This window comes from Lepeophtheirus salmonis, chromosome 13 (assembly GCF_016086655.4).
Source record: "Lepeophtheirus salmonis chromosome 13, UVic_Lsal_1.4, whole genome shotgun sequence".
NCBI classification, from domain to species: Eukaryota; Metazoa; Arthropoda; class Copepoda; order Siphonostomatoida; family Caligidae; genus Lepeophtheirus; species Lepeophtheirus salmonis.
Window position 1 is genome coordinate 5,699,573 of NC_052143.2, and position 15,168 is coordinate 5,714,740.

A 15,168-nucleotide genomic window follows, 5' to 3' on the forward strand; every position below is an offset into this window, starting at 1 on the left:
TTTTAAAGATGCCTCTGATTGGATCTTAATTATTTTGCTGATTTTTTCAAAAGGTTTTAAATTCCTCCTGTGAGTTTATTTCCCAAAATACTTATAGTGGTCTTAGTATGTCCCTAGTGCTACCTTCTCCAGACAGGTGGGTTCTGTTTTGTTTTTTTAAATATTATTTATTGTTAGAGACATTTATGCAAGACTTTGGTGTGGGGGTGTTTTCCGTGTGGGATAATAAAATTAGTGCCGAACCACTCGTCTATATTTTCGGTTACAATCCGACCTCAATGCACTGGTCTCAACAGTTAAGAACTGCATTTCTTAGTATGAAAATAATAAGTGCATATCACGGTATACACTATACTCTGTTTTAATTTTTATTTTCTTTTTTTGACAGAAATAAAAAATAGAATGATCATCCAGACAGTTTTTTTAATTCATATATGTTTGTATGTTATTTGAAACTTATAACATTTTTTTATTTCAATTCATAATAATAGTACCAAGATTACAAGAGCAAGTATTAATATTATTATTTTTTTTTTTTTTTTGCTATGATGACGTGGCTTTGTAGATTATCTTAACCAACCTGATTGAAATAGTGTGATTATTATATGTAGAATAAAGTATAATTAATTTTCCACTCCATCATTATTATCATGGTAAGAGAAATATAATTAAAATTATCAGGATCTTTCTCGACACCAATGAAACATTCATATAATAATTATTAGTATATAGAAGTATTTTCTGAATAATTTTTCAATTTTTTTTCAATTATATTGACAATTGTCAATGTGATTTCCCACTCTCTCCTTGGCCTGAGCAACGGCGGGTAACTATTTGATATTAAAACTATATTTTAGCCACCATCAAAGATAATAATTATATTTATGCCCATAATCATCAAAAAAAGATTTCGTAATTTTTGGAAAAATAGTCAAAAAGTAACCACTTATACACAATAAGAAAATTAACGTCAAAATGACGTCCCTCCCCCTGCGGACGCCCTGATAACTCCCAAAGAAATCCTCAGTGTTACTCTGGGTTTTTCATAAGCACATTCACACGTAACTACTCAATATCAAGGTTAATAGACATACAAGGTTATACCATAACGCGTGTAGGACGGATGTTCGACTTCCACTACTATTTTTAATTTGACGTCATAGTTTATTGGTGGTTCCGTGTTTTCTCAAAATCTTTTTTTCTTACCCAACATTCGGTACGATACATTAAATTGAAAGTTCTGGCAATAGTGACGCCATTGACAATAAGTGGTTGTGTTTTTGTCCATTTTGCCAACTTCCTATCTTGCCCCCCAGTCGGTACAATATATCAAATTGAAAGTTGTAGCAAACCCGCTTACATGATGGTCTAAACTTGTATTTCTATTAACCTTGCTCAATACTTATATCAATTTATATGTCATGTTCATGTGATGGAATTTCTGATGAGTACTTTATTCTTTAGTTACTCATTTATATATAAGATCGTTTATATTTTATTCAGATCTTAGCATATACTGTAAATGCAAATGATTTAAGATTAACATAAGAAAGCAATAACATAAGCTGTCAGAAACTTTGCGACATTTTCGATGCGACACGCACATGTCTTTACAATTTCAAGAATACAACAACACTGTTGCTCTTAGATCAAAAATATTTATATGATCTACGTCAGAGATCACTATCTACAGTACAATCTGTATGCCCTTTTGATTTTATAAGAACACGCCCGTAATATTTCATCAATACAACTACATTATTATTCCTTTGATTAAAATATGTTTATGCTATACACCAGTGAACTGTTTTTCATACATTCAGACTGACAAATTTTTCTTTATTAACATAGATGTGTTAATTATATTTGTTATTTTTATGACAATCTTATGGAGGAAGAGGGACGCCTCCTTGGATAATCAGAGCTAGGAGATACAGGGAATTTGTCAGAAATTTGGATTATTTATGAAAAAAATAAAATACGTCGCTCAAGATTTAAAAAAATATAATTCATTAAACAAAATCAAGAGGTGTTTTGAGGTGAATTTTCTTTTAAAAAGGACTTTTTTATAAGTAGAAAGAAATAAGTCTTTCTAAAATAAAATACTCATTTAATGAAATAATGAAACGATTTAGCTAAAGGTACCATTTTTATTTAAAAGTCGGAAAAAATGGGATATCAGTTGTGAAATTTGAAAAATATTTAAAGCCCCTCCGCTAAAGAAAAATACTAGCACTAGCCCAGGCTAGAACAATTCAAAAGTATGGGAAAGTTTCTTATTAATGACATCATATATTGATGACAACATAATCAATGTTCTCATATCTTTGATTGTTATTGTTCTTCAAAAAATGAAGACACATATATTCATTTATTAACTAAGGGGGAAGAGGGGCTCCCTTTCTTTGCTTTTCGAATCCCCTGCCTTATTGTTAGACTAAAAACACTGTCAATGCATTGCCAATCGAAATTCGTAAAAGATATTTCACTGATGTGTACAGAAATTGCGCTGAGCATCTATTTTGCTTTTGGACATGTCTAAGCTGAAAAGACTCTACTACTAATTTGGTATAAGGTATACGATGATTTTAATGTCTTAAAATATACATGTTGCCTCTTTTTGGCTCTCGTGCCTCAACAACTAATATAATATGTAAATACAATTACAGTCTATGCATACTATTATATCAATAATTAATTTTTTACATAAATTATTCACAACAACGCATTCTAAAATGTAAATTATGTATAATTATAAAAAAACAGAGTAATGAACCACCTTTTTACAATATGTAATTAAAATTCAATTAGTAACTAAATAACCTTGTAAGTGTATTAACTTGAATTTTCCAACAAGGAAGGACTAAATGTGAATGAAACTGAGTATGTTATGCTGTGATGAAAATTGCATTAGTTTTGGGCATGCTAGAAAAAAAGAAATCGAAAATCAACATGGTAAAACTGAGATTTTAAACAAATGTTTTGGAGGAGAGTAGCTTAGCTGTTATGACGTTTCATTAGATCAGATACAATCAGCTGTGATGAGGGAGGAGTGAAAGAAGAAAATTATGGGAAAGACATTGGCAAGAACGACTCGGATAACTCTTGTCTTTTTATGAGGACACACGAATTTTTAATCAGGTTTTGAATATAGTTGAATCTATTTGGGAAAGGAAGCTCACTACTCGGGAATTATATGATAATGCCAACAGCTGAGGATTAAAATATTTACTCCTTAGATCACCAACTCCAAAAAAAAAACGGGTGTGTTAAAAAATACATCGATTGTCATCACTAAAGTCGAGTACCAAGTATATTAATCAAAATTATCAGTAAATTAATTATTTGATTAAAAGTCATTTTGTTCAGATTGGGATGTCTCAAAAAGGTAACGACTAACGAAGCATGATTATATATATATGTATATTTTTTAGCTGGTCCATTTCTTTGGAATTGGTAGTCCGAAGAATGAATTTTCTTTTCCTAAGCAGTTGTCATTATTATTTAATTCCTGAGTAGTGAACTTCCCTTTTCTTCTAGATTCAATTATATTTAAAGCCTGATTGAAAATTCGTGTCTCTGCTCATAAAAGACAGAGTGTAACGCTAAGGATTGGTTGCGGAGTTATCATTGTAAGTCCTTGTTGTACACAGAGTAGAATTGCAGATCTACATTGGAGTTTTTTCAGAATATGTCCTTGCTTATATCATTTTCTCCTTCCTTCCTTGCCACAGTTCATTGTAGATGATGTAATGAAACGTCATGAGCATTATTCATTCACTCTTCCAAAACCTTTTTTAAATTGTCAGGGTTACCATTTTAATTTTATGTCACTTTTTTTTAACATACCCATCGTACACAGCATTTTCATCATTAATTATACATTTATGGGGCGATCAATAAACTCATTTAACAAATTCCAATTCTATTTAACTCAAATTCAAAAATTTATTAGAGCTTTCATTCAGTTTTTATCCTTTAAACAAGTTGTATTTATGGGCTTAAGATTATCAACTTAAGTAAAGTTTGTAGAAGTATTATCATTAGTATCAAATAAAATTTAATCGTGTATGACACGTTTTCTCGTCAAAATTGTTTAATGAAAGTATATTCCCTACAAATATGCTCATTTGAAATCTCTAATTAAAAATATCAAAGGTTGGGATTTTTTTTGGAAGAGGCAAAATTTGACCTAAGGACTTTTTTAAAAATCTGTAAAAATTTGCGGGGCTTTTTACATTTGATAGTGTTTATGGAAAACAATAACTATATGTAGTTTTGTAAATAAAAAAAACGTTTCATGAGGCTACAGCTCCTCCAGCCTAGCCCCCCATGGACGTCCATGTAATGTTATAAGACCTTCAACTAACAACATAAACATATCTTGAATTAAAAAATATTGTAAAAATAATTCTTATTTGCTAAGCAGTGATGATTGTACCCAATATTCACATTTTGATTGAAACGAGAGCCTTGCTTCCATGTCGTCCTCGATTGAGACCTTCTTTACTTAAATATAATTTGCCAAATATGCCTCGTTTAATACAAGTATATATTGTTTAATCCGATATCGATTTATAACTAATTTTCCAACACTCCTTTTGGCAAATTTAAACAAAAAATTAGTATTTTTTACATTAAAAACATAAAACAATATTTGTTCTTTTTTCTAATGTATAAATTAAAACTTAGGCAAGTTTACTAAAATCTACCATCACCACTTTCTCTTTCTAATTATTCTTCCTTTCTTTTCTTTTTCTCTCTCTCTCTTTCTATATCAAGAACTTTTTTTTCCTAGACTCAACTAGATAGTAATTCTACAGCAACCTATTATATTAAAATGCATCATACAATACATAACAGAAAAAATCTGCTTGTTATTATGGATATATATTTTAAACATATATTTGTATATTTTATTTACTTCACTTATTTAATTTAAATATTATATAAAACTTTAATATATACATCAAGAATTGTTATTTAATTTATATCAGGGTGGTGGAAGTGGCCGTTAAAAAATATCCTGGGTTTATAATGAAAACATGGAAATTAGCTACTTCATTGAGTCATGCTAATTCATATTAAAATTAGAAAAATAAAAATTTGTAGTATCTAATTCATTTATTTATCTATACTTTTCTATGTTACAGCATGTTTAATATCTAGTTGAGTATAACGTTGAGTAAAATGTTCTTGGCATAGAATGAGAGAGAAAAAAAGGAAGAATAATTAGAAAGAGAATGTGGCGATGGTAGATTTGAGTAAATTTGAGAATCCATTTATTACTTTCAATATATTTCCTCAAGAAATGGCCAATTAACCCCGGATAAACTACCCCCCTTCTATCATTTTCTATCATTATCATTGAGAAGTACAGTTAGTAAATGTTAGAAGCAATGTAATAAATGAATATTATGGTTATTTGGAGCGGTTATTGAGCTTTCAAGTTCGAATTGGATAGGATTTATGAGATTTATAATTAAATCATCAAAATTTTAGTACTAAAATATAAATAATTTTCAATTAAAATAGATACTTAGCCTGATGGTTTCGCCATAGGCATGATAAATAGGGTACGATAAATATTTCTAATAATGCTTAATCTAATTTCCTTCATCATATGAAAAAAAAGTTGGTAAAACATTGAGTTTTAGTAGGTTATTTATATAACCATGAATTTAGGGATTGATAATATTGAACGAGTATACCACACATGATGTTATAATAAATGTCTGAGAAGGGATTTTCGAATAACTTCTTAAATACGGTTAAATTGAGTCATGCATATCCAAAATATTAATTATATCTAATTTTTAATATATGTGCTTCAACATTACAAAAGTCAAATAAAATCATCCCAAATCTTTTCAACAAATATCAACGGCATATTTATAATCGAAAGATTCAAATTTCTAACTTAAATACATTTTAATTTATCACTAGTTTTATATATTTACATACGGAGTTGAATGGATTTTGAATTATAATAACTTTAATTTAAATAATCTGCATTAATGTTGCATTAATAATGTGATTAATTCATTGGGATGAACAAGATTCTTATTTTTGACGCCAAAATGGAACAAATTGGAAACGTCAGTCAGACCATATTGATTTCCTATATCAGCATTCATGATATTAAAAATATCAAAATAATGTTATTTTTTACTAACTAGGTACATCTAATTCCCATTAAGTAATAGTTAGGGACGAAGATTTACTCACAGAGTCGGTTTGGAATACAGAGAATATGTATATTTATCTATGATTTTGAGTCGCAAATTTTAAAATACCTGCAGATTTAGAGCTGGGATCTTTAGTACTATAAATCCAACCGCATCAAACTATTCGAATTATACTCCAGATATTAAATTTCAATTTTCAGTCCCTACAATAATAAATCAACACAAACAGTTTGATTAAAATACATTCAACTAATAATTAATTATTCCTAATTCATAGTTTCTAATAATATTTTGTGATCTTGGCTCTGAATCCAAACATTCGAATTGACTACTCAAAATCTATTTGACTAATGCTAGGGGGGTAAAATGAGGTAATTGATCGGGGATTAAAGGACATGGGAGGTAGTTGGTGGCGGTGGCCGAAAGATCCCTAGAGCCAATTTGCTCATAGGATGATACCAAAAGGACCTTTGAATGCATATATGATAGTCTAAATATATAAAAATCTAATTCCAACTTATTTTCTCAGAGAACTGTGTCATAAACCAGGCTTGTCATTGTTCAATTCAAAAAGTTAAAAAAAAATAGAATTACAAGCTATTTGTAAGGCTAAATTGGTTGATTGAGGTATACTCTCTTATAAAAAATAAGTTATATAAAATTATACAGTCAACAATAAGTGTTTATTTTAGAAATAGTCAAAGTTTGGAACAAATTTGGAACTATCTAAACAAATCCAAGTTGCTAGAATTTTATAAGTGAACTAATAAATTAGCTTTGATTCAAATATAATGTTAGAAACCATTTTTCTAGTTATAAGGTTGATTAATAATAAAGATTTTAACATAAACTAATTTGATATGTCACGATTTATACGCCTTCAGTACAAGCCTAACTCCAGCAACTCAAATGTTTAGCGCCACTTCAAAACATTCGTTCCAGTTTAACGTTCAATTACTTTGCTGAAATCACAATAAAACCAGATCAGATATATATAGTCCTGCTTTCATAGATGTGAAGTCGGAGAATATTTCAATGACATAAAATCTGATTAAAAAAAACTCAATAACTCGATTCAAATCACTTAAAATCGGGTTCAATATTTCAAAAGTATCTTATTATTTTAGCATAACTAAAAAATTTTAATAAAAATAACCGAGATATATTTTTTTTAAAACAAATTTCATGTTTCACCGCTAGTTTTAAAAAAATCAACTAAATTAAATTAAAATGTTATAAGGGGTTTAATACTATATAGTCTAAATATATATAATGTCTAAAGCCCTTATTATCTAATGTTAGGGATTTTGAAGCCATGAACTAAATCATAAATTACGCTACTGTTATGTAATAATTTTTAATGAAAGGACAATTCTATCTTATTTAAAAATGGTATATTTTCATATAAGAGAAAATAATAAATACAAAATTTAATGAACAGATCACAAACATTTCAAAACATAAAAATGGGTTTTGGATACTAGCAAATCGATAATTTTAGAGAAAATTTCTTTTGAAATTCTGAAGGAATCCTTGAATGTGGGTTTTCCTTGAGTGAAAACACTGATGGTACTAGTGATTTCAATTTTAAGCGTAAATTCTGCGATAATTAGTGGAACAGAACGCTAAAATCCCAATTTTAGCGTTCAAAGTGCAACTAAAAAGATCGCGTTCTGTTCATTCACTGAAAAGCGGTTAATTTCGCGCTCTGTTCACAAGCCTGTAAAAAAAAATGCAGCATGGACTAATAAGCAACACATAAATATAATTATAAATCGTCAGAATCATTCAGATTGTTCAACTTTTTCATTACCTACCTACATAGGTATGTAACTCCAGGAAAACAGTTCCCTATTTTAAAATCTATTTTGACTTTTAAAATACATATTTGTTCATTGAATGCCTAAAGTGTTACAGGAATGAATACATTTCCTCGAAAAACTGACGAAAGCAGTTATAAGTTGTAAATATATCCTATTAAAAAAGATATATTAATTCGTTTCTCTATGAAGTGTTTGAATCAATACAAAAGATATATTAGCATAAATATTAAGTATAACAAATAACTTTTACATGGATTTACAGATTTAAAAAAAAACAAACAAAGCGTATTAATTAATTAATTATATATAGTATATGATCATATATCAATTCATTACACAGAAAGATGATTGGGCGGAATTTCTTTAAGGCATAACATGGGCATTTCATAAATGAGGAAAATAAATAGCGAAGAAAGTGGTTAAATACTATCACATATGAATTATTCCTTCAAAATGAAGACAGACAATTATACAATATAAAAGATGGTGTGTTATATCTGTTAAAAATCTCCAAACAAAGAATCTTCGTCCAGCCCTTCTAAAAGTATATCACTTTCACTACTATCGATAGGCGGAGATTGAGCATGAAATTTAGAAGGAGAGGCTCCGGATTTCTTGAACTGAAAGGTATTTGAGGTATGTGAGGATGGAATTTTAGATGTTGGATTGATAAAAGGATTATCCACTACTTTCTTCGAAAGAGGTTGATTTACATCCTTGATACGAGAACTTAATTTTGACTCTTTTATAATTTGAGAAATGCTAAGTGGATGATGGCTTGTAGAAACGATGATACGTCGTGGAGAGGCCCCTGACTGGTAGATGCTCAGTAGATTGTTAAGAGTTACATTGACATAATGATTTCTTAGGGTCATAAGAACGGCAACGTTTCTTAACACTAAAATAGAACCTGGAAAAAGAAAAAGTTTGGAGACTCGAGGGGTTAGATTAATCAAGTATCTATTATATTTACCAATGGAGAGATGTACTCTGTACTTCTCCATAACAGCCCGATGAATCATGCCATTGATGGATCCTGAGGGATCTACAAGGGAGCATGTGGGATCAGGGGCAGCTGTGTCAATAGATTTGATGACTACGAAAAGGATGGGAGTTTTTTTACTCGATCCGGGAAGGGATTGTCCTTTTAGTTTGGATATGCTGTATGAATCTATTTCGTCGCAGGAGGTATCGTAGTCACTTAACATTTTCATCCAAATGTCTCCACATAAGTCGTCAGAGTTCTCATTCTCAGTCGTAGTCCCTTGGTTGTTTTCCTTGAGAGTCTCGTTGTCATCCTTGATTTCATCAGAGCTATTCTCAAATCTTAAAAAAATAACGATTAAAACCTCACGTATGAGTTCATTACTAAATAGATCAAATGCTTTACCTAATTTTAGAGGATGGCGACGACTCCAAAAAGGATACCCGCAGGTCCCGGAAATTTCCTCTTCCTGGATTTCCCTGGACTTTCGGGCCCTTTATTATTACAACTTCGTAGAGCTCCTTTTATGTTCCTGGATGAATTCTGGGGCTTATCCTCCTTTCTTTTGTCATCCAAATCCTCCAAATCCAAGTATTCACTCTCATCCTCAAACATATCAATGAAATTAAACTACCAATCGAGAGTAACTATTAATTAATCAATAAAATGTTATTTTACGTTTTCATAAATAAGTAAATGTTGTAGTTTGTATTTTATTAACGATTTTCGTGTCTGAATCCTTATTATTATTTTTCTTTATCCTCCTTCACATCTCGCAACCTTTCCATCAAATAGGGAGGATCGGTAGAGTTGTAGTAAACACTTAATTAAATTATTATACTAGATCTGTATGCATGTCCTACAAATGGAGTATAAGAACCCATAAATTACGCCAATGTTACTGACATAATATAATTTCAGAAGGTAATTTGTAATATTTTTATGCAAGAAACCCATTTATTAGATTTTAAGAGTCGAATAAAGTGTTCACACGTGACGTGATCATTAATAACATTAGAACCTTTTTTATTAACAATAAGGAAAAATAGTGAACTTTTGAATGTCAAAATGGGACCAATAAATATAAAAGGATTGTCAATAAATTTTGTGTCTCCCTATGTCCTTGTTATCTATAAAAATTATGTTATTACATCGTTAAACAGTCTTTTTTCATAATGTAAATAAAGATAAACTTTTAGGCTGGAAAGAATATGGTATTATTTTCTAATTATCCTAGATTTCTTTTTTCTAATTAGCTAAGCGTTAAAAAAAATAGAAATTTCTACAAATCTAGCCATTTTAAGGGATTTTTAGTACATGTAAGATACTTGTAAAATAATTATAAAATTTAATCTTAATTGTTAATCCTGTCATTTCAATACCATAAAATTTAAATAAACGGAACTTTACCAATATATATTCTGCAACCTTTTTAATTACAAGTTTCTATAACCAAAAAACTTAAGTCTAGGTATCAAATCAAATACTTACAGGACAATTCCCCCTCCCTCTATGCAAAATTAGACATTTCTATTATATAAATCAAGAATGTTCTTTTTTGACATCCTTGTAACAATATAAATGTATGGTATGAATCAACTCAACAACTACAAACAAAATTATTATTTATCTAAATATATAGTTATATTTAGACAAACCGGTTGTTATAATATAAAAACACGATATCCCACAATAGTGATGTGATGCGAGCTGACACTTTAGGAATTACAAACTATACCCTTTGGAATACTCGTTAATGTATTTAACTTACAATTTCTGCCTAACTGATAATGTTATGGTAATAAAGATAAAAATTCATTAATTTAGGGAAACTAGAGCCCCTTCAGTCCACCTGCTGCGTACGCCCCTGACACTACCTAACACTCTTAGCAGGTTAACAAAATTCCCCAGTCAAAAAATTATATTTTATATAGGATTATTGAAAAGTTGTCCCTTAAAAATTGTTTTCCCTTTCTCAAATGAATAATCAAAAGATTCACATTAATAATCGGATCGATTCAAGCAGCTTTCTTGTTTTTTTGGACGGGAAATTGTGTGGGAGGATGAAGGCTTTTTGAATCTGAATAAATAATCCAGATTTACATGCTTTAATAATCTCCAAAAAGAATCAGGACAAAGACATCTAAAAATATCTATAGAATAAGGGGATAAACATACATTTTTGACGAGTTACAAGTAAATACTCGCATCTTAGACACACGAGCCGAGTTTTTGGTGTCTTTTCTTATTTACTACATAAAACTCGAGTAACAATTTACTATTTTTGCTCGTGACAAATCCCTTCACTGCACTATACAGGAGTCAAAATATGCGAAAACTGCGTTATGGGAGGACCTCCTCTCATTGTTATGTTGGAGCAATGTGCCAATAGAGTAGATTCAAGTTTATTATCATTATCATTACCCCCCCCCCCTGATCCTAGGTAAAATTGTCTAGGGTTGACCGCCCCAACAGTTAGAAATAGTGTTTGGGGACACTGTACACGATAACAAAACATTCCTTTAGTAACAAATAAGAGACTCGTGAAGCTTATATTTTAAAAATAACTTGTCGAAAATCGACCAAAGGACAATTAAAGTAAATATATCAGTAAAGTATATTGTAATCTACACACATACATGTGCATGTAAGGTGAGTAGCTTACAAATAACGACCATGATACAAATAAAATGAAATAAACAATAGAAAAAGGCTTGTCTGGAAGAAAGTATTCGAATATCCATATTATATATATACATTTGAATATATAATTAGTAGGGTTTCCCTCAGAAAATACTTAAAAACAGTCTACCTAATTGGTTAATTAAAGTAAGTGTTACAAACAAAGGTGACCTTGTATAAAACACTTTTAAAAAAATAAAATAAAGAAAGAAATACTGCAAAAAGACCAAAAGGATGCCTTTGATGTTGTTGGTGCATGCTTGGTAAAAAGTGGCTTGAGCCTCTGAGTTTTAGCAAACAAAAAACAAACAAATTAACAATTACTTTTTGAGGGAGAGAAACAATTAACTAACTAAGTAAGTACGTAATATCCATATAAAAACCCTTCTTCCGATCTGAACCTCTAAAATAGGAATTATATGTATAATTGTAATAAATATGAAAAACTTGTCTCACAGATATATAGGTAAGTTATATAAGTAGTATGCAATTGTAAATGAATATTCATGCTTAGAAATATGTAACTGGGCAGAAAAGCCTCCAATTGGTTTTTTTTTTTTTTAAAGAAGCAAAATAAAACTGATAAGAATGAATTATTAAATTAATAATTATTGCTCTAATTGGAATAGTAAATGTTATTAAGGCTTTAAAAAATATTTTGGATGAGTCTTCTTCCCTCTTTGGAGGCTTGGGAAGGATGTGAAGTGTGTTTTTTTTAAGTTTGGGGGTAATTTGCTTATTAATTAATTAATTTGTTCAAATGCATTTTTGATGGAAGGAGTGGTTTTCTTATTGTTATAAAGTGTATTATTATTGGGGCTGGGGGTTAAACGTAAACGAAGAAGGGGCAAATGGGTGTTGAGGGGCGACAAGTAATAATAAATATATTATGTTGATCATAAGAATATGGAAAAAAAATCTTTTTTTTTTGGGGTTTGTTTTTTCTTTCAAATTTGTTTTTTTTTTTTGCTCTTTTAAATGTATATTAAAATAATTATCATTTATGATCCACATCTTCAAAATTTTGGAATATCCCTTCTAACTCTACGTGCAACCACGTAAAAAAAAGGAACAACCACTCCCGAAAAATGAGCCGCCCTATGTAGATAGTGTGTGGTAACAGTGTGGTAACATGATGTAAGCAACAGCAGCGGCCCCAATTTACCAAGTGATGTGTAGTGAAGGCTTTGTGTTGTTGAATAATACATTGTAATGATTATATTATTCTATGGTAAGGTTTTGTAGTCGAAGGAGTTCAAAACCTTATTTGAGTGATGTGATATCGATGTTGTTGTTATTGTGGGGGTGTAAATAAACAGAAAAGAAGGAAGATGGTGTGAAAATGATGAATGATGTTGAAGATACAAATGATACGTGGATGTTGTAGGTCCGATAGTTGATTTATCATCTTTTACCATTGACCTGTAAGATTATAATACAATATATAAATTTACTTGCAAAGTGAGGAGGAAATAGATGTATTTATTAACAGGGTGTACAATGCTCAGTGGATTTACCATTAAAATATTATCGCCCCTTACTATTTAGTCGTTACCTTTGATTTATCACACAACCTTTCCACAAAAAGAAACAGAAAACAATTCCTAAATCATCAGGTAGTTAGCCAAATTAGTCAATAATATCATTTGCTATTATAATAACTTATTGACTCCTATTTTCATATTATGAATTCACAATTTTGAAAATGAATTATATATTTCATAAAAATGCTACATAGTATTTTATTCGATACTGTATTATAATATAGCTAAGTAATATTTTATTAAAAGCCTAGCTATACATTGGCATTTGTGTACGATAGCCAAAAAAATTCATAGAAATAATAAGATGACCTATATATATATCCCTTTAAAAATTGAGTATAAGTAGACTTTTATAACATATTACATCGTTTATTTATCAAAAAGAATAAACTGTGATTTACCAAGGATGTAAGTGAGATGCAGGAATCGACAGCTAACGACAAAATACTTAGGGAATTTTTTTGTTAGCGAAGTAACGCCGTGTTAAGGGAATAATTTTGATCTTGTTTTTTTTTTATATTAATTATAAATATTTTTAAATAATGAGTAAAAATTTTCGTCTTGCTTTTTATTTCTCTTGGCAAAATTCTGAATTTGCAGCCTCCTAAAAAGATTAGTCTTATGAGTACACGCTACCCATAGTCCTTGTTAGGCCGCCACTGATAATGCCGCTAATCTGAATACAAATGTATACAACTTTTCTGCTCAACTAAATTAAAGTGTTGAGTCACGGTACTAGACCGTTTTTCCCGTTGTATTTCGATCCAGACCACGGTCTGTAACCGTGGACCATAGTTGAAATTGTATACAGACAATCTAAATGGTCTTCCAAGAGATATGAAAAATATTTTCTATAAAACTAGTAATTTTTGATGCGTGTATACCAAGCTTTACTACAAGACAAATAGACATAACTTGGACCTAGGTTCAGTTGCTAAAGGTATAAAACACTTCTTCCTGACTCTACTTTTAACTGGGGAGCCCGTGCTGAATAGATTTTCTAAAAGAAAGGCATATTATATTGACCTTTTTGCAAAAAGGCCGTCAAAAATTATATAATAAAAAAAATCAACAAAAGTTTGCACACAATGTATTAAATTATAAAAAGGAATGTACCTTTTCTAAAAATAAAGTATTACATTTAAAAAAAAAAATTATTCCAAAAAAAATAAAAAAATTATTTTCTATAAAAGTTAAACTAACTATGTAAAAGATCAAACTAACAGAAAAAAAGGAAAGTAAATGACCCCCACATTTATCTTAATCTAAGATTTCCAGACCGAACCCCTAATCTACTAAATACATTGATTCAAAAACATTTTATTTTTCATAAATACACATAGGTAGATGTAACGTAGATTTGGTTTTTAACTATTGGGAAAAGGTTTTTTTAATATTTTTACTTAATGCACGAATGCATTCAACAACGGAATAGGCATGGCTCTAAGTATGTACTTACTACATACAGGGTGTTCTCTAAATACTGGCAAATGAATAATCACATATAACTTTTTTATCTCTATAATTACCAACTTAAAATTATACATGAATACTACAGAATATCATATTAATGGGTGATAAAATAATATCTAAAATGGTCGCCTTTTGCAGGAAGTACAGCCGTAAGCCTACTAGACAAAGCATCATAGTAGACATAGCAACCTCCATGGGAATGTTGCCCCCCCTAATTAGGAAGGTTTGCAGTTCCTCCAAAATAGAATGGGGCTTCTTATAGATAATTTGTAACTAAATCGACCATATTCCAAAATCAATCGGTTTCAAATCTGTACTGGAGGGAAGCTGAAAGTTGTTGTTCCAAAAGCTAATAAATAGAGTTTCACGGGCACACTTTTGCATCATATTGGACGTCAAAGAGGGAGCACTATCATGTTAAAAGTAGGTGCGTCCGCAGGATTATATATATATATATATATTGGGCGGGGGCT

General features: G+C 30.1%; 2 protein-coding genes across 6 annotated transcripts in view; both read right to left on the reverse strand.

Annotated features, from left to right (window-relative positions):
* Nucleotides 1–7,567: 7,567 nt before the first annotated feature.
* LOC121128150 (uncharacterized) lies at nt 7,568–11,430 on the reverse strand. The gene is made up of 3 exons (XM_040723715.2): nt 9,402–11,430; nt 8,985–9,337; nt 7,568–8,921 (listed from the first exon to the last, which is right to left on the reverse strand). Exons 2-3 carry the CDS (start codon nt 9,223–9,225, stop codon nt 8,512–8,514), a joined length of 651 nt encoding a protein of 216 aa, XP_040579649.1. The 5' UTR covers nt 9,226–9,337; nt 9,402–11,430; the 3' UTR covers nt 7,568–8,511.
* Nucleotides 11,431–11,529: 99 nt separating this feature from the next.
* CaMKI (Calcium/calmodulin-dependent protein kinase I) overlaps nt 11,530–15,168 on the reverse strand; it is a 61,220-nt gene continuing 57,581 nt past the window's right edge. For all 5 annotated transcript variants that reach the window (XM_040722810.2, XM_040722811.2, XM_040722809.2 and 2 more), the window contains one exon: nt 11,530–13,100. In XM_040722810.2, the coding sequence (XP_040578744.1) occupies nt 13,083–13,100 (18 nt within the window). In that variant the 3' untranslated portion in view covers nt 11,530–13,082. The remainder of the gene's footprint in view (nt 13,101–15,168) is intronic.